The sequence below is a fragment of the Cicer arietinum genome, chromosome 7, assembly GCF_000331145.2.
Source record: "Cicer arietinum cultivar CDC Frontier isolate Library 1 chromosome 7, Cicar.CDCFrontier_v2.0, whole genome shotgun sequence".
NCBI classification, from domain to species: Eukaryota; Viridiplantae; Streptophyta; class Magnoliopsida; order Fabales; family Fabaceae; genus Cicer; species Cicer arietinum.
In genome coordinates, this window is record NC_021166.2 from 13,558,536 (window position 1) to 13,578,704 (window position 20,169).

Consider the following 20,169-nt stretch of genomic DNA (forward strand, 5'->3'; position numbering starts at 1 on the left):
ATTATTAAAATCATTAATATTAATCATCTAATATTATGTATGACTATTAATGTGTCATGAGTTGCAAATTAAAGTAAAATCAATATTATGTATAACTATTAATGTGTTAAGAGTTACAAAATAAAGTACACTCAATATATAAATTTTTTTTTACGTTATTATTCTACTTCTTCAAACCATCTATACCATTATTATACTTATTTGCTCATTTTTCTCAAAACTTTGATAGTTGTTAGTTAGAGTATTTTTTTTTTTCAGACATATTTTATCTCATCTACGACATGAAAATATATTGGCTACTCAAAACACAAAGAAGATTGTACATATTATTATTATTATTATTATTATTATTATTATTATTATTATTATTATTATTATTATTATTTTATTATTATTATTATTATTATTATTATTATTATTATTATTATTTAGCATCTAATATCTATTGTCTATTATATATATTAAAATAGACTTCCACGTAAACATCATCTAATATTGTGTTATTTCATTCAAATATTGTCATCTCAACAAAAAATCTCATCTAAAAGTTTTTCCTCTTCAATTCTCCTTATTATTCAACTTTCAATTTTCTTTAACACACACTTTATTATTATTATTATTATTATTATTATTATTATTATTATTATTATTATTATTATTATTATTAATATTATTATTAATATTAATATCATTAATGTTAATCATCTAATATTATGTATGACTATTAATGTGTCATGAGTTACAAATTAAAGTAAAATGAATATTATGTATAACTATTAATGTGTTAAGAGTTACAAAATAAAGTACAATCAATGTATATTATTCTACTTTTTGAAACCATCTCTACCATTATTATACCTATTTGCTCATTCTTCTCAAAACTTTGATTGTGGTTAGTTTGAGTATTTTTTTTTTTTTTGCAGACATATTTTATCTCATCTACAACATGAAAATATATTGGCTCATCGGGAGAAAACTATTTACCATTTATACTTAAAAGAATAATGTTTAATATTTATATTAAAAAAATTACTTGTTGTTTTTTTACAGAAATGTTTTATGTTGTTAAATTTTGTTAAAGTACTAGTATTACCAATGTGAAGTTTCTACATCTGCTTTACTTCCACCCAACCATACATGAGTTGTTTATGAAAATTCTCAAGTCATGTTGTATAGAAGTCTCATTCTCAAAATATTAAAATTTAGATTTGTCATTTCTTTGACATGATTAGAATGAAATGAATACCAAATGTCAAAATTATTTTTATACTTTTCTAACAATATTTTAAAAATAAATTTAGATTTGACAAAAAAAAAAACATAACTGATCTGATTTTGCAGTAGATATTATATATATTAATATTTACTAAAATACTTCTAAGATTTTTAACACTAAATATAATTTATGAATTTTGTTTGTAGGATGATCTTCACTATGAATTTTAAATAGACTCTCACATAAACATCACCTAATTATTATTATTATTCAACTTCTAATTTGCTTTAACACACATTTTACTATTATTATTATTATTATTATTATTATTATTATTATTATTATTATTGATATTGATATTTAGGATCTAATATTATGTATAACTAGTGTCATGAGTTATATTATTCAACTTCTTCAAACAATCTCTACCATTACCGTCTTGCAACCCAATCATTTTCAAAGAAGTAGATATAGTTGATTTTTTTTTGTTGCAGAAATAACTATTATTATACTTATTTATTCATTTTTCTAAAAAATTTGATTGTTGTTAGTTAAAGTGTTTTTTTTACAAACATATTTTATCTCATCTACGACTTGAAAATATATTGATTTCTCAAAAGACAAATAAGATATATTCAGTTTTATATGAGTATTATTAGTGTGTTTTTGGGAGAAAACTATTTACCATTTAGAGATAAAAGAATAATGTTAATATTTAGATTAAAAAAATTATATGTTGTGTTTTTATGGAGATGTTTTATGTTGTTATTTTTTTTTTTAAATACTGCCATTTCTGCATATGTTTTACTTTTACTCAACCGTACATAAAAGTTGTTTGTGAAAATTATCGTATAGAAGTCTCATATTCAAAAGATTGAAATTTAAATTTGTCATTTATTTGACATGATTAGAATGAAATGAATACCAAATGAAAAAAATCATTTTTATATCTTTCAAACAATATTTTGAAAGTAAATTTCAAATGACAAAATCATTTTTATATTTTTCAAACAATATTTTGAAAATAAATTTAGATTTGATAATACAAAAGAAGAGTCTGACTAATCTAATTTTACGGTAGATAATTATATATATATATATATATATTAATATTTATTAAAATACTAATAAGAATTTTAACATTAAATATAATTTATAAATTTTATTTGTAGGATAATCTTAACTATGGATTTTTAATACTATATATATAAATTAGTTTCAATTACGTTCTGCACAATTATATTCTCAAATATGTATCTGTCAATTCATATTGAAAGTGATACATTTTTTTTTTAATTTAACTATATGATTTTCAAGAAAATGTTATCAATAATTTATAATTCAATCAAAATATAAATAAAATTTAATAAAAAATTATTTAAATTCAAATTCTATTCAATATTAATAAAAATTATTTGAATTAAATCACTAAATTATAGTAAAAATGAAATATATAATAGAAAAGTAAAGTCGAAGAACATTCATTTTTTTGATAAAAAACCAAGAATAAAATTTTTATATTTTTACATAAAAAAATTATAATTTATTAATACAAATAATCGATAATTAAAACATTTATTAGTAATGAATCAAAAAATTTATAGTATTTATTTTGACATTATTGTTATTAGTTTTTATATAATTATTTGACAAAAATCAGTTATTTTATTGATAAAATAAAATAGAATTGCAATTAAAATAGTTTAAACGAATGATATATATTTTTTTTCTTTCAAAAAAATGGAATATACACCTAAACATTATATTTAATAAAAAAATTATTATTTTTAACAAATTGAGCTGTTCACTAAAAAAAATTCAGTCGCAGACTGAATTAACTGTCCGAAAACACATTGTCGGCGGCGCTATAATCCAAGTTTTCCTTCCTTCTCCGTTAACACAACTTGCGGCCCCGATATCCACCTATAACCATAAGAATCGCATGAATCCATTGATGAAACTTGTTAGGTTAAGAGGAATGCCAATTTTGGAGCAATTACGTTTAGAAGAACCGTTACTTCGAACAAGTTCAGATAATTGGTGTTTTATTAACGATGGAACCAATTCCCCCGCTATTGTAATGGGTTTGTCTGGGTACTTTCTTTATTTATTTGAAAATATGTTAGTCTGTTAAGCATCACAGACTAGTTTTTCTTTCAATTTGTTTGATATGATTCCATGAAATAGTAGTGCTACAGCGTTGTGGCTGAATTTTGAACAACTTAATATTGGTCCGGGATACACTGTTTTAGTACAAAATAGTATCAAATAGCCACTATAGCATTATTCTATATTGTTTTAGTTGTGATTCTTGATATTGTGGCAAATGAGGCTGCAATTGCAGTTGTGATGCCATTGCAGGCGTTGAAAACCTTTGTATTGTGGACGCAGTTTAGAATCATGGCTATAGTGGTAATTATGGCTATAGTGGTGCTGTAGCGTTGTTGCGGTGTAGTGAAATTTGAACAAAAATGATAACATTGACATGGAGTCTAAGAACATGTGAAAACTGATAAGAATGAAATGTTGATTTCTGTCCTATAGTCTAATCTTTTTTTTGTACGTGTTTGTTTAACTAAAAAATGGATGTATAAATTACTAATGACAACTGAGTTTGTGTAATAGTGTTTTCTTTTAGTGGTTGACTTGCTATGAATCCATATAAGAGTTAAGTTCTTAGAAACATTTTTTATTTTTTTATTAATAAGCTTGATTCATTGAACTTAAATTCCTAATTATCTTGGCCATTTTCCTGAAATCACTTCTGGCTTCTGGGAATCCCAAGTATGAAAAATAATTGTATCTAGGAAATGAATGTTACATTCTAGAGGCCACTTGTTTATTTTCTTTAAATGTAAGTAATGCCTCTTTCGTTCCTTCCCTCTCAATGTGGAATATTTTACATAGGAAACTTTCAGAACTTGTTGAAGTCAAGCCTGTGTTGCGAGATCATATACCCGTCATCACAAGGTTTACTGGGGGAGGAACTGTTGTTGTTGACAATGACACTATATTCGTTACACTGATATGCAATAAAGATGCTGTTCCAAATGTTCAACCCTTTCCCCGTCCCATTATGTTGTGGAGTGGCCTATTGTACAGTAAAGTTTTTGAAGGGCTTGCCGATTTCCATCTTCGTGAAAATGGTACATTGATTGAGTCTTGTTTCATCTTCTTTTTACAATATTTCTAGGACCATTCATTTTTTGTTTTATATGAACACAATTTTTTTAGTGCAGAGTTGTTCTTAATTCAATGGTGATAAATCTCTTCCTTTATAAAAAAAGCATATAAAAAAAATGGAATTCTACATTTCTGTCTACTTTTGTATACTGTATAGTTTATTTTGGCACTTCCGTTGGTTCATTTCACTTCACATCTTTGTTTAAAATTCATTATGTTTGATGAATGTTGTGATGAATTTCTGTCCAATTCTTTTTTATCCTTTGTGCTCAAAGATTAGGTGTTTGGTGATCGAAAGTTTGGTGGAAATGCTCAATCTATAACCAAGCACCGGTGGATACACCACACATCTTTTCTATGGGGTTATGGGGGCAAGAACATGTCTTATCTCAAGTTACCTGCAAAGGCTCCCAAGTATCGATCGGTAAGTTTATATTTTGATATTTCGTTTCTTTACATTGGAGTTATTAATTTGTTAATATACTTTATGATTCCTAGATTCTTGTGCATTTGTGTACAATTTGGAAGTAAATTATTATCTCCAGATATCATCAAACTCAATTAGTGTTGAGATTATTTGCTTCACTTGTTTATCGATCGATTCTCACATTTGATTGCTATATGCAGACAAGAGATCACATGGATTTTGTTTGTCGAATGAAGGAGCATATACCAAGATCAGAATTCATAGAGAGAACTATTAAGGCAATTGGAGCCGAGTTTTCTGTAATTCCTATTAGCTTGGAGTCCATTAACATTCATTCTGTTTCTGAGTATGTTCATTCTACTAGGCTACTAACAAATCAAGAAATTCAAGAAGCTTCAATTATTCAAACTTGAAAACATAGTTACATAAGATGTTGAACATGCGATAGGGTTAAAACTACTATGTGAAGCTTCTGCTGGAACGCGCAATAACGGGTGTGTCATTGTGAAAACAAACACACACTTATAAGCAATACACATTTTGGGTTAACTTTTGGGATTGAGTTAGGTCTTAAACTCAAATTTTAATACGATATTAGAGTCTATTACAGATTTGTAGCGTGAAGGGTGTAAAACCCAAGTTCTATGTATACATATATGTATATACACACAAATGTGCATGTGATCTCTTAAAATTAAATAAGATCTAAAGATTAAATGGAAGAATATTACCTTTGTTCCTCTCCAAAACTGCTTTATTTTGCTATGACACATATCAAGGTCAACAAGTTCATCCAATTGGTCTCCAACTGGCAATGACTCGAGACAATACTCCTTCCACACGAGAACTTTTAACCCACTGGGAAGACATTTGAGACCAAGTGGAAGTTGCAATTTAGTTAATTTCATGAGCAATCGAAGATTACCCATCTTTGCAAAAGCTTCAGGGTTTGCTTCAAATGGTTCACACGGATTTAGAACTACAAGTTGAATGGATTTAGTTCCCTTTAAAAATATGAATATGAAAACAACATAAGTAATAATGAGTGTAAATTTAGTACAAATTCATTAAAAAACTTATCTTATTGTTTCTCAATACTTGATCAATGTCCTTGAGAGACCATAACCTACTCCGTTTGCCAGCATCATTAAGAAATTCATGGAGAACAATATTTCTACCCATTTCATGAAGCAAATCATGCATCACCAAATGCCACCCATCATAAGTTATTAATGATTTTTCAACAAGAATGTAAATACCAATCAATGGATTAAGACCACAAATTTTCAATATTTGTGTTACATGATCGTTGGAGCTCCCCTTGAAAAAACATGCAATATCTAGAAATATCGTCTTTTCTATATCTCGTAATCCATCATAACTTATTCTCAGTGTCTTGTAAATATCATTTTGTAGATCCTGCTACAACATTTTCAAAGCGTCTTTCCATATAGATTCCCTTCTTCCACAAAGGAATGAACCCAACACTTTGAGTGCCAAGGGAATACCTCCAACACATTGAACCACCCGTTTTGACAAATCTACGAAAGTTTCTTCAGGTTTTCCTCTTCTAAAAGCGTTTTGACTAAAAAGTTGAAGGGATTCACCACTGTTTAAGATTTGAGCATCATAACTTTCACACACACATAGTGACACTAGGAGATGTTTGTCTCTAGTAGTTATTATTACCCTACTCCAAATCCGAAAAAAAGAATTACCAATGCCAATATAGGGTAGGTTATGTATGAAAAGAGAACAAAGTATCATGGAAAATTACATCCCTTGAGACTATGAATTTTCTGGTTGATAGATTATACAATTTATAATCGTTGAACCAGAAGGATAGCCAACAAACACACATGGATAAACTCTTGTGGTAAATTTTGTTCTAAATTGATGAATGGTAGCAACATAAGCCGACCAGCCAAAAACCTTAAGTTGTTCATATGTTGGTGGTTTAGAGTACAATAACTCAAAGGGAGACTTTTTTATTTAAATTAAGAGAATAGTCAATTGATTATGTGTGCAAGAGTGCTTACACAATCACCTCAAAATCTGATAGGAATTCTAGACTAATTATTTGGCAATGTTAGTACAAATGCATTTTAACACAGCGTTGAATTGAGTTTGGACATAAGCCAAAAAATGTTTAATTTTCTTAGAATCATAAGACTTAGAAGATAACATGTATAACAATGATCATCTACAATGATTAAGAAATAAGTCTTGTTGTCATAAGTAGATTTTGCAAAGGTCCCCAAATATCACAGTGAATCAATTAAAATATGCTGTCAGCATAACTGTTATGGGATTAAAAAGGCAATCTATTAAAAAGGTCCCCAAGTAACATAAGTAAAACTAGAACGTATGGACAAGTCAATTGTTTTAGCAACAACTTTAAAAACAGAATGAGAAAGATGTCCAAGCCTGGAATGAGTATTGAGAGCACTTACAAATAGAAGATTGACATTGAGATTTGGAATGTAAAGAACATCCAACAATTGAATGTGCCATCCACCAAATAGTGATTATATATGATCACCAAGTTACTTGGAATCACAACTAAATATTCAACAACCAACTTCACTAACTTAAACAAAATCGTAGTTATAACTGATTAATTAGGAAATAATAAAAGCTAACTGATTTACGATTAAAACCTCATCAAATAAAAACTACCCTATGTCATAATAATCATTCGATACCCTTACTAAATCGATCAATGGACCCGTTTTTAAAAGACTGTTCACGTACTCTTTCCATGTCCGACAATAAAAAATAGAAACAATAGTAAATAGTAATAAATTAAATTCAACTTTAAGAGTATACAGGCTGGTTGATACATACAACCACATACAATGCATACCAAAATCTTCTCCGCATGTACCTATGGAATCTAATTTAGACCGGAAATATAAATAAATTATTCAAAATTTGATTAAATGCATTTAGAGGTTAGAATAGACTATACCGTGAGCCTATGACCTCACCTATGTATGGTATGGTCTGTCGTAACAGTTTAATAAAAATGTTAAATTCATTTTTTTTTTTTAAAACCTATTAATTTAAATACATCATACTTAGAAAAGATTTTATTTAGTCTGATAGACCTACCTATATATATATATATTATTTATTAACTTATTTTTTATTATTATTTATTAATATTAATATTAATATTTGTTATTTTAAATTGGTTAATTACTGGTTCATTTTGTTTTTTTTAAAAGGTTGTTGCAGACTTATCAATTATAATTTTATTAGTTTTCTTTATATTTATTATTTTATTAATTTTCCTTATATGTAAAGGTTTAATTTAGTTTATTTAAAAAATATAAAATATATTATTTAAATATTTTGATGTGAAATAAGTTTTTAAATAGACTTTTAGATTTGACCGAAAAAAAAAATTATGATAGGCTGTTGGACAAACTCATGCCTAAAAATTTAATTGTATGACAGACTTAGACCTTTTAAAGTCTGACCTGAGCTGAGCTATTTCCACCTCCAAATGCAATCACACCACATAAAATCATTGATCGGACAATTTTAATTTGATATCTTAAAAAATCTAAATTTGAATTTTCATCTTTTAATTTAAAATATCAAACTTTATTTAGATCGTTTGATCTTAATTGAACGATAATTCATATTGTTGTGTCACTATAGAGACCTTATGCGCAATTTAGACATTCTTAATTTACATTTTGGATTTTCCAAACTAATTTTTCTTGACTTTGACTTCTAAAAAGGATAAACACAATGTTCTGCTGAACTTCTCTAAATAACCAGAATGTTCTGCAATCATTCTTCCATCAATTCCAACATTTGGTTTAGGGTTTAGTTTAGTTTTGTTGAGTGAAGATTCATGGAAATTGTCATGGCACGAGGCCAATCATGATAATTGGTGTCATCAAGAACCGAATATACCAGAATTAGGAAAGGGTTTTCATTTGAGTGGATATAATATGGGCTTGTTGGATCACAATTTCGGTGAATTGAGGTTTCAATGATAAGAAGAAGAAGAATTTTTTAAAAGAAGATGAAATATTAGGCTTAGGAAATAAAGAAAAAAGTTATTTAAGTATTTATATAAGAATTAGTTTGATCTAATAATCTTTTTAATTAATAGAGTCGTTGAAAATTAATCAAACTTATCTATCTAAAATAGAAAGAAAAAAAAAACTAATAACATAATTTGACTAAAATAATTTCTATACTATCCCTTATTTTTCCATCTCTCCCAGTTTAAAAGTCTTATATTAATCTTTGCACTTCATTCTAAATCATGAAAAAACGAATCCACTTACTAATGACATATTCATAAATTATTTTTAACTTATTTTCATAAACTCGTCAAAGAGAGAGAACAAGAAGGAGAGCAAGAAAGAAAAAAAAAGTTAGTACATTTTTAAAAGTTTATTAAAATAGTAAATAAAAACAATTATTGAACTCAAACAGCATTGACGTAACATTCATCTAAAGTTTCAACTAACACTTCAATTTACTCGATTTAAATTATGTTTTTTCATTTCTCAAATTTCATAAACGAAAAATCCTTACGATTTGAAGGGCTAAATTAATATTTTATTAAAAAAGTGTAGAATTTGATTTTGATTGATCGATCATGCTAAGAACGCAACCATAGAAATTACAGCAGTCGTTATTTATACACTATTTACAAGTTCACTTGTAAAGCATCTGTTGCCATTTTTAAACCCAAATTTTCTATCACTACACAGATGAATTATTTATTATCTATATTTGTTTTTATTTTCAAGTTTCTAAGTTTCACCTTGTAGCTTAGGTTCCATCATAGTGTTCTTCTGCAAAATGTGTTCACATCATTACCGTTCAAAATGCATAGCACCAACAACCACCGTGTGCTTCCTTTTACCACTCATCTCTTCCATCTTCTTCACCATTTCCACCGCCTGCTCTAACGGCAACTGCCAGGTTCACTCTTTTTTCCTTTCTACGCAAGAGATCCGTTAAAATTCACTTTCATTCTTTGATCTTTGTTACTTAACACTGAATTTAGCAGGTTCTTGAACCATGTTCTTCCCCTACGGATTGTGGGTCGGGTCTCTTTTGCGGTAATTGTCCTGCTTTGGGGTTGAACCAACCCATTTGCACCAGAGGACAACCTTTACTTCCCACTTCCACTGTAAGCTCTTTAGGAAATTTACTTCACTTTTGTAGCTAAATTAGACAAATGGGTTTTCTAAAAATAGAAGCTTTTTTATATTTGATGGTACTTTCCCTTTTGGGTCATTCTGCAGGTGAATGGATTGCCCTTTAATAAGTATTCGTGGATTGTGACTCACAATTCCTTCAGCATTGTCGATTCTCCGCCTTTGCCTGGTGTTCAGAGACTGACATTTTACAATCAAGAAGATAGTGTAACTAATCAGTTGAGGGTATGTGTAATTAGTCAGTATTGTGCTTGCAATTGCATGCTTTTTTTAGATAAAGACTCTGCTTGGATAAACAGCTTAATTAAGGGTTTTAAGTATAAGCGTTTATCATATATAATGCTTATGTATAAGCTATTTCTGTAACTAAAAATGAAATAAAGTCAAATTATTTTCATATAAACTATTCTGAAGAGCTTATAGAAATAAGCTGAAAGCAACTTATGAAGTCATAAGTTGTTTTTATAAGCTCTTCTAAACAGTCTCAGAAGTGTTTATGTCAATAGATACATTCAAATAAGTCAATCAAAACAGATCCTAAGTTGGATTCTAATCAGCTTGACAATGTTTATTTTGGTGTTTTTGGGCATTTAATGATTTATTGCTGTGTGTTTGTTTTTGATGATTTAGAATGGAGTGCGAGGACTAATGTTGGATATGTACGACTTTCAAAATGATATTTGGCTCTGTCATTCGTTTCGAGGGCAATGCTTCAACTTCACTGCATTTGTAATCTAATTCTAACCCTCTTCGTTATACTGATTTTTACAATTTTAGATTGCTTTTCCATGGTTACATTGAAATGTTATTGCTTTCAGCAACCTGCAATCAATACTTTGAAAGAAGTGGAAACATTCTTGACGCAAAATCCAACAGAGATTGTTACAATCATAATTGAAGACTATGTGCATACCCCAAAGGGTTTGACTAATCTGTTCACAAGTGCTGGACTGGATAAGTATTGGTTTCCTGTATCGAAGATGCCAAAAAAGGGTGATGATTGGCCCACTGTCACTGAGATGGTTCAAGCGAATCGCCGACTTGTTGTTTTCACTTCCGATGCTTCGAAGGAAGCCGAAGAAGGAATAGCTTATCAATGGAAGCACATGGTTGAAAATGAGTGTAAGCACAATATCATTTCAACGCATATATCTCTTATACATATACATGATTTGTATTGAAAACCTCATAATTCACTTGCTTTCAGCTGGAGATCCCGGAGTTCAAAAGGGTTCTTGTCCACATAGGAAAGAATCAAAGGCATTAAACTCGAAAAGTGCATCACTTTTCTTGATGAATTACTTTCCTACATATCCGGTTCAAGCTGATTCGTGCAAAGAGCATTCTGCTCCACTTGCTGAGATGGTGAATACATGTTATAAAGATGCAGGGAATGTGGTGCCTAACTTCATAGCTGTTAACTTCTACATGGTATTCCTTATTATTTAGTGTTGTTAGTCGAAACATAATTACACCTTGAAAACACTTCAGCATTCTGATTGAAATTTCTTGCAGAGGAGTGATGGAGGTGGTGTTTTTGATATTGTGGATAGAATGAATGGCCATACATTGTGTGGATGTAGTACAGTTGCTGCTTGCCAGGTTTGTCTACATTTCATGCCTTTACGCCATTAGTTTCCGAGCCTTCGGTATTCTGTTAATTCCTTTTTTCTGTCTGTCTTTTATTCCCGAACTAATAACTGGAAACCAATTTGATTATAGTTTTACTCCCCGTAGAAACTTCCCAGATTTTTTATCTAATTTACAAATATCAATAGTAATTTATTCTAAATATTTGTCCACACGAGCACAATATTGAGAGGATATTTTTTGAAGCTTGACTAAGTATTTGTTGGATACTTGGACATCAGGTCAGGGTAATATAGATAATCCTTCTGAACATAGGATTAGATAATTGGTCAGTCAACTACATAGTTGGACTCCAGTGGTTAATGAGCTTCAGTTAAGGACAAATTGTTCCGGAGAATCCGACTTCGAATCCTGGCTGAAACAATCCTTAGTCAGAATTTATTTACCACCCAACCAACCCAACACGAATCATGTTTGAATTTGATTGTATCTCAAAATTTCATTTTAGTTCTTGCTCTTGGTGTCTTTTATATCTACTGTTAAAAACCAAGAAATTGGAGGTAGTTAACCATGTTCACTTTCTTACCCGGAATTTTTCAAAGTATCCTTATCTAACACAAGTCTTTGTTAAACACTAAGAAAGTTATTGATTTATAAAATTAAAAAGATTGACACTTGTAATGGCATCCACATATTATCTGTCGACTTATTTTTTTCTACTATTCCTTCTTAGCTGCACATGTACCAGTGTATGAGAATTATATGAAATAATGTAGCACATATTTGGACAAAATATTTTTAGGATCCTACCATCATAATTTGCAGCACAAATCTCTTGGTATGTTATCATGTTGTACTATACGATGTGGTAAGATCCTTTAAGCCGATGAACTTTTATATTAGCGCAGCGTCTACCTGTATATTTCAATGAAAAAAGTTCATAGCAAAGATGATTACAATATTGCCGAAATTTTGCAGGCAGGTGCACCTTTCGGGTCTTGCAAGAATATTTCAGTACCTAGTACAAGTCCAGTGAGCAGCAACGCTGGTGGAAGCTTTACCGGATCGGTTCAGTTCTCTAAATCTGCTTCGCCTGTCCATTATTCAAATTCCGTGCTCGTGTTCTTGTTTCAGTTCATGCTTGTTGCAGTCTTGTTGAGACTATGATCACTAAACATTATCATATACCTTATGCAAGCTAGTCTTTTCATGAAAAGCTCTACCGTCTTTGCATGTAAACTACCGCATTACCTCGAGCTGCGAAATTCATGGAAATGTTGGTAGGTTAGGAAATTAGATAAGTTTATGCCTTAGGCTATATTCAAGGATATTTAAAGACATTTGTGGTAGATTGAAATCAAGAGAGATCAATATTCAAGAATTTCTTTATCTGGAGCTATAAGCAGTTCAGGTATGTTATATTCTTCTATGTAGAAATCATATTCTAGATATTTAACATTTGACATTAAAAAAAATTCTAATAGAAAGAGTATTTATCTATTATATTTTTTTGGTTGCAATATAGCTTTAGCACTAGTAAATGAATTCTAAGTTATCCAACAGTAGAATCTTCAAAGATTCTTGTAACGATGATTATATTCATTGTGTAGACGAAGTATTACTGTTTTTCCTTTTAAGAAAATGCACCTCTTGTTAGAGATTGTACTATTTCTGTGACACTTGCTTCAAAGCCTTTTCCGTTTATTCTTTTGACAATATTGCCATTCTAAAATATTCTTTTACTTGTAGCTTTTGGAAAATTACGTGATTAAGACAATTCTAACGCGATATCAAACATACACTAAGTAGTTTTGGTCTTTGATTGACTTAATTTCAATAACAAACATCCATTGCGTATACATTTGATCCTCTTATTTTGTTGGTAATTAAGGGTTTGTTTGGGAGGAGGTTTTGGAGGGGGGATAACTTGTTTTTCCTTATGAAGTTAAGCAAGTTATAAAATGTTTATAAGAATGATTGAAATGTGATTGACGTTGTTGGAATTCAATTATGAGTGGTTAGACCCACATTGATTAGGAATGGATAAAATATTAGATATATAAGAGGAACGACCCATAAACCTAATGCCTTAAGGTTTGGGGTTGAGATGTGATGTCAAAATCATTTAAAGAACTTAGACATTTACATATCAAAAGAGGTGATCTATATATTTGACTTATTATTGAAAATTAATAGTATCTTAATAAATATTATATAAAATTAATTATATCAATTTAATAAATTATTTTTATATTAAAATTTGTTTTCGACGGTCGGTCATTATTGTTGGTTGAATTACTATTTTGTTCTTGTATGCTTCTAGCCATTTTTGTTGCATCATAGTGGTGTGGCTTGAATCTAGGAAGAGAGGGTGTGGCTGTCTTGATGCCACACGTGTGAATGGTAGCTGAGGTGACACAATCTTTAGGTTACTATTAAGCCAAATAAGGCATAAGGGTGGACATCAAGAGATTCTTGTATGCTTCATTACCCTAATTTGTTGTTTCTAGACTACACATAATGGTCGGTGTGAACTGAATAGAGGTTGTCCAATTTAGCTAAAAAAAGGTTTAGTGTTTTCTTGTGTAAAGGATTATGTGAAGGTGTTTAAATTACTTTTTTATGTGGGGAGTGGTTGCTTTGATTATGTGCGTTCAAGATGGATCGAACCCCGCCAATATGAACAAGGTGGAACAACCATATATTCCCATGTTCATTATTACAAACAAAAACTTCACCTCAAATTTTAGTTATTTATATAAACAAAAATTAATTATTTTATTTACTTTTTATTAATATTTTTAACATATTTTTATTTGAATAAAAAAATATTTAATTTCATAATTAATTATAATTATTCCAACTGTCCCTTAACTTAATTTTATGTAATATTTCAGTGTTTTATTTTTTTTTCTTCTTGATTTAGTCTTTTATTTAATTTTAAGTAATAATTTAATGTTTTATATCTTAAATTATTATCAATATTATCTTTTTTTACACAAACTTACAAATATTCATCAAAATCTTCAAACAAAACTCATAAAATTCATATTAAATTCAAGAAAATTCATATATTCATCAAATGCATAATTCAAATATTCAAATAAACTCATATTTTCATATCCAACAATATCAAATTCATCAAATAAAGAATGAAAATATGAGTTTATTTGAAGATTTGAATTATGAATTTGATGAAATGTGCATTATATCGAATATGATAATTAATTTTATGGGTTTTATTTGAAAATTTTGATTAATTTTTTGAACTTTTGTAAAATAAGGATAATATTGTTGATATTTTAATACATAAAACATCAAATTATTACTTAAAATTAAATAAAAAAACTAAATTAAAAAAAGAAGATAAAAAGCTAAAATAAAATTAAAAGATACGGGAGTAGTTATACTAAAAATTAATTATAAATAACCAAGTAGTTTAAAGGAAGATGTGTGGGAATTTCATTGGAATACTCTCATGTAAGTGTTTTAACATTAAATTTATTATAAATTCATAATTATAATTATGGATCGTGTCTCATCAAATAAAGAATAAAAATATAATTTTATTTCAATATTTGAATTATAAATTTAATGAAATGTGTATTATATTGAATATAATAATTAGTTTTATAGATTAATTTTGATGAATTTTTATAAAAAATGATAATTTTGTTAATATTTTAAGATATATTAAACTGTTACTTAAAATAAAATAAAAATTGAAAAAAAAATTACTAATTTTTTAATAACTATAAATTTATTTATAATCTAAATAAATAGTTTAGAAGAATTGGAGTACTCTAATGTAAGTGTTTTGACATTAAATATTTCATAAATCCACAATTATTGATGGTGTCTCACCGTAGTTATAGATTACTAAGTGCAATTTGTCATAGCAGAGCAAACTTCCTTCGATATACTTTTGCCGATCTGTTGAAACAGGCAAGGGTCTTCTTTTTCTGTAATAAAATTGTGAAGAATTCTTACAACAAAATGACAAAGGTCTTCTTTTTCTGTAATAAAATATAAGTAAAATTTGTCACATTTAAATTGTAACAAATTTTAAATAAAATTATCCCTTTTATCTATTTAAAGATAATACATTAAAATTGTCCTTCATTTAATATTTATTTTCTCTATACCATTATATGATATGAGGGGTAATTAATAAAATTAAGTGAATAAATAATTGTTTTAATAAATTTGCCTGTAATTACTACATCTGTCTCTAATTGAAAGTAATTTTTTGAAAAAAAAATTAGCTCTAAATATAAGTCTTCTTATAAACTATTAGATATATTTATTACTCTTTTTTTTTAAATATAACTCTCATCAATACTATCATTTTGTTTTAAAAGACAAAAGATAAATATTAAATACATTTATACACAAAGAGTAATTTAAAATAATTATACACAATCTATATACATTAATTAAACAATCAATTTTTCTTAACATGTATGAAATTTAATATTAGAATTTTAAATTAAAAACATAGTTGGAAGTATTTTTGTACATTACCGTTTTAATTATTTTAAAAACTCTGTTTTAATTTTAAAATTTAAATCTTCTAATAAAAAATATAATTTTAATAAATTTAAAAAAGAGATATAAATTTTAAATTTATAAAATTTTAAATTTTATTTTAAATCGTTAAATAAAATTGATTAATTGATTTCTCAAAGAGCACAATCTTTCTCCTGAGATACCAACAATACTACATCCCAACCAAAGATGATCCGAAGAGAAAAGAATAAGTGCGTAGTAGGTGGAACACTAGTTTGGATAATGTAACGTTAACAATAAACAAAAGAAAAATCAAACATCACATTAAAACAACGAATACAAGATATTGTGCTTAAATGCTAACATTACCAACCACACAAAAAACAAAAGCAAATTTATATAAAATCCATTTACTTAAAAAAAAGATTAAAATACAATTTAAAGAGGTAATTTTTAGTCAAAAATGACTATAAATCACTTATTTTTACTATCATATATAATAAAGAAGTGCTTATAATTTTTTTTAGGTTAAGAGGGGGAGGGGAGACGACTCTTAACCAATAAACTTGTTAAAAATTAAAGATATCAATAGCTCAAATTGAAATTCTCCATAATCCAAGAGCACAAATCATCACGGAGGACGGATCAGGTGATGCAGCGGCACAGGGTAATTCCATCTCCTACTGGAAGCTGACATATCTCAATCCTTGAATCTTGAGCTAGATATTTGTTGAGCGCAATCACATGAAGACGATAACGCTTCACGTAATCTATTAGAGGTGCATCAGGTGGTGCAGCCTCTGATCCACACCATAAAGTGTTATCGTATCCGATCAATCCCTCATCTTTCACAAGATCAATTACTCTCTTGTGATAATTTAAGTAATTATCTTTGTCAGCATCCACAAAAACAAAATCAAATACTCCCTTATTATTTTCCTGCAAAATCAATGGACATCGATTCAATTAATCATTATCTCACTTTTGCTAGGCAAATCTTTAATATAATATATTTTATCCCATCATTTTTATAAGGGAAAGTTAGATTAAATTTAATAAAAAAGTTAAATTTTATTGACTAAATTTAAACTCATAAGTGTTATGACAAAAGTAAAGGTTTTTTTAATTAGAAACTTGTAAAACGTGCATGATGAAATCAAGTAGGACTTAATAAAAATAATTGAAGTAAAGTTGGTGAGAAATGATGTACTCACATCTTGAAGAAGTTGGTCAAGAAGAGGGAGAGCATGTCCTTCTCTAAAGTCGATCTTGTGAGCTACTTCAGCTTTTTCAATTATTGGCAATCCCAGCTCATAATATTCACTGCTCACGTCCAAAGCCAATATCTGACGAAATTAATCAACCAAGAGTTATGAATTAATTTATGACTTTTAGGAGTTTAATTTCAACTATATTCCATAGATAAAAAAAAAAGACAGTTCAAAAGGTGTTTTCTGTTTGTTTGTCTAAGATGATATAATTAATACTACAAACTCATACACTTGCATATAATTGTAATATCTTAAGTTTGAATCTGTGACATAATGTTTAACTTAATAATATCAGTATTTTGTCGGTTAAACTAAAATTTAAAAAATAATATTTCTTAACTAATATCAATATATTTTTAATAATTAATTTGTAAATTGTACTTCTATTAACATAAAATTTAAGATTTCAATAACTTTATTATTTTTATGAAAAAAGTTCTTATAAGAAGTTTGAGAAACACAAATACACAATTATTTTTCTTATTATTTATCATAAGAGTTTAATTGATATATGTAATCAGTTTTAAAAAATTACGCATGTATAAACTTCCTTTATGTACAATGTATCTAAATTCTTACAAAATTAAATTAAATCAACTGATATCTTTAATTAACATGAGTTCAATTAAATTAAATCAACTGATATCTTTAATTAACATGAGTTCTTTTTTGTTTTTTTATTTATTTTTGACGCACTTCTACTAATTTAAAATATAATTTTTTCATTAAAAAAGAATTAAAAATTATGTATTTAAAATTTTAAAGTTTTAAAAATTTAAATTTTTTTTATCTAAATAAAATTATTATTTTTTATTTTTTAAAATATATTTTTTAAGATACTTGTTAGCCTATTTCATAAATAAAAATTGTAATTACTGTGATACAAAATTCAGTGCAATTTAAAACTTCAATTGTATTCCATGATTATGATTATAGAAGTTGGAGCCTTACCTTTCCATCAGAGGGAAGAGCAAGAGCGGTGGAGAGTAGAGAGTAACCAGTGAACACACCAATTTCCAACGTGTTCTTCGCATTTATGAGCTTAATCAGCATGCTTAGAAGTTGTCCTTCATCAGCAGGGGTAGCCATAATCCACATGAAATTAGGTAGGCCTTGTGTGTGTGTGTATATATTTTTCTAAGTTATTTTTTGTTTCATAAGAAGACAAACAACTGTAATCTTACCGAGGGTGTTTTTTTGTCATCTCACGGAGCTCCTTCAGACATCGATGCTCTCTTGGATGCACGCTTGTATCGAGTATTTACTGAAAATACACAAGTTTTATTTTTTGTTTCTTATTTACAAAGCACAAAACTAGTAAAGATCATGAACAACACTAGTATTTCATATAAGTAAAACAAAAAGAAAGTGAAATACAGAGGTATCAAAGTTTGATGTGTCAAAAAAATTTATTAATTAAAATAGATAAATAGAAAATTTTAGAGAGTGGACCTGGTAAAGTGCATTTGAAGGAGAGTCTTATGAGCAAGATCTTTGTGCCCGAAGAGTTGTTGGTTTTGGTTTTGTTGTTTGACATTCGTTGTTGATAGCCATCTCTTGTGTACCTTTCTTAATTAGTGTTTTTTTGGACTATGGAAAGCTCTCTCTATGACGAGGAATTCTAGCTCCCTAAAGCTGTCAAATATATACAGAAAATGATGTCAATGTCACAGACATTATTTCCTTTAAGTTTGATTACATTAATCTAAACAACTATTCTTTTAAATAATAATAATATTAAAAATGTTGTTACAGCTGTTGGAAACCAAGAACGTTCTTGGTTTTGAGTGTTAGAAAAAGGAGAACGTTAAACTTCTCTATATTTAGTTTGTGTAATTCAAGTTAGTTTGATTGTATGTAATCAACTAACTAATCGCTTGTTTAGTTAGTTAGTTAAATAGAAGTTCATTATAAACAATGTAATAAAAGCTATGAATAAATAACATAGTCATTTCTCAATAAATATAACACATTCATATCATTCCATTCCTTTTTTTTGGTTTTACTTTCATTGAAACAATTTAAACACTAACAATTGGTATCAAGAGTAAGGTTTCGATCCCAGTAAAAAACACGAGTGAAGTGTGAGGATCAAACACGAGTATAGTGAGAATGAGTTCAAGTGCAAATAATGGAAATTTTCTCGTCCACATGCCACATTTTGATGGAAAAGGTTGGAATAGATGGAGAATGTAAGTTCGAGTATTGTTTGGATTTCAAGAAGTGCTGGAAATCATAGAGAAAAGTTTAGAAGATTTGGGAGTCAACCCAACAGAGGTTGAATTTAAAAGAAAACAAGAAGAAAGATTGCAAGGCCACCTTTATTCTTCATCAATGCCTTGACACAACTAACTTTGATAAAATTTCTGATGCAAGAAATGCAAAAGAAGCATGGGACATTTTGAAGAAGTGTTATTCTGGAGGAACCAAGGTCAAGAAAGTGAAATTACAGACCTGACAGAAACAGTTCGAATTGTTGCAGATGGAGGAACAAAAGAAGATTTCAGATCTGATTTCAAGATTGAGGAGTATAACAAATCAGATGGCTAGCTGTGGTGAGAAGCTTACTGAACAGAAACTATGTGAAAAGATATTGAGATCTTTGCATCCCAGGTTCGATTATGTTGTTTGTGCAATTGAGGAATCTAAAGACATTTCCGCATTGAGTCTTGAAGAGTTGCAGGGAACTCTAGAAGTAAGAGAGTTGAGAATGGATGAAAGGAGTGGGAGTATTTCTGGGAATTAGGCATTGGTAGTATATGCTAACAAGAAAGGAGA

General features: G+C 28.5%; 2 protein-coding genes and 1 pseudogene across 4 annotated transcripts; 2 read left to right on the forward strand and 1 right to left on the reverse strand.

Annotated features, from left to right (window-relative positions):
- Positions 1-3,019: 3,019 nt before the first annotated feature.
- LOC101499114 (uncharacterized) lies at positions 3,020-5,575 on the forward strand (annotated as a pseudogene).
- A 3,827-nt stretch (positions 5,576-9,402) lies between these two features.
- On the forward strand, positions 9,403-13,114 carry LOC101499931 (PI-PLC X domain-containing protein At5g67130-like). 2 transcript variants are annotated; one of them, XM_004509074.4, is made up of 8 exons: positions 9,403-9,782; positions 9,868-9,993; positions 10,109-10,246; positions 10,652-10,750; positions 10,840-11,143; positions 11,229-11,452; positions 11,537-11,623; positions 12,590-13,114. In XM_004509074.4, exons 1-8 carry the CDS (start codon positions 9,660-9,662, stop codon positions 12,776-12,778), a joined length of 1,290 nt encoding a protein of 429 aa, XP_004509131.1. In that variant the 5' UTR covers positions 9,403-9,659; the 3' UTR covers positions 12,779-13,114. The 2 variants fall into 2 exon arrangements, with proteins under 2 accessions (XP_004509131.1, XP_004509132.1); XM_004509075.4 differs by having other exon boundaries at positions 9,407-9,782; positions 9,871-9,993.
- Positions 13,115-16,567: 3,453 nt separating this feature from the next.
- On the reverse strand, positions 16,568-18,998 carry LOC101499433 (caffeoyl-CoA O-methyltransferase 5-like). Of its 2 annotated transcripts, XM_027336712.2 has the most exons (5): positions 18,844-18,998; positions 18,576-18,655; positions 18,343-18,458; positions 17,335-17,466; positions 16,568-17,059 (listed from the first exon to the last, which is right to left on the reverse strand). In XM_027336712.2, exons 3-5 carry the CDS (start codon positions 18,442-18,444, stop codon positions 16,766-16,768), a joined length of 528 nt encoding a protein of 175 aa, XP_027192513.1. In that variant the 5' UTR covers positions 18,445-18,458; positions 18,576-18,655; positions 18,844-18,998; the 3' UTR covers positions 16,568-16,765. The 2 variants fall into 2 exon arrangements, with proteins under 2 accessions (XP_027192513.1, XP_073220001.1); XM_073363900.1 differs by lacking the exons at positions 18,576-18,655; positions 18,844-18,998 and having other exon boundaries at positions 18,343-18,558.
- Between the last annotated feature and the right edge of the window lie 1,171 nt (positions 18,999-20,169).

Bases quoted from the DNA above. Each gene is read 5' to 3' on its own strand.
- LOC101499931 (XM_004509074.4), top strand. From the start codon at position 9,660: ATGTGTTCACATCATTACCGTTCAAAATGCATAGCACCAACAACCACC. The intron at 9,783-9,867 runs GTTCACTCTTTT...CACTGAATTTAG, and splicing joins GCTCTAACGGCAACTGCCAG to CAGGTTCTTGAACCATGTTC. The intron at 10,247-10,651 runs GTATGTGTAATT...TTGATGATTTAG, and splicing joins GTGTAACTAATCAGTTGAGG to AATGGAGTGCGAGGACTAAT.
- LOC101499433 (XM_073363900.1), bottom strand. From the start codon at position 18,489: ATGTGGATTATGGCTACCCCTGCTGATGAAGGACAACTTCTAAGCATG. The intron at 17,467-18,342 runs GTAAGGCTCCAA...TAATTTCGTCAG, and splicing joins CTCTTCCCTCTGATGGAAAG to ATATTGGCTTTGGACGTGAG. The intron at 17,060-17,334 runs GTGAGTACATCA...TTGATTTTGCAG, and splicing joins TTGACCAACTTCTTCAAGAT to GAAAATAATAAGGGAGTATT.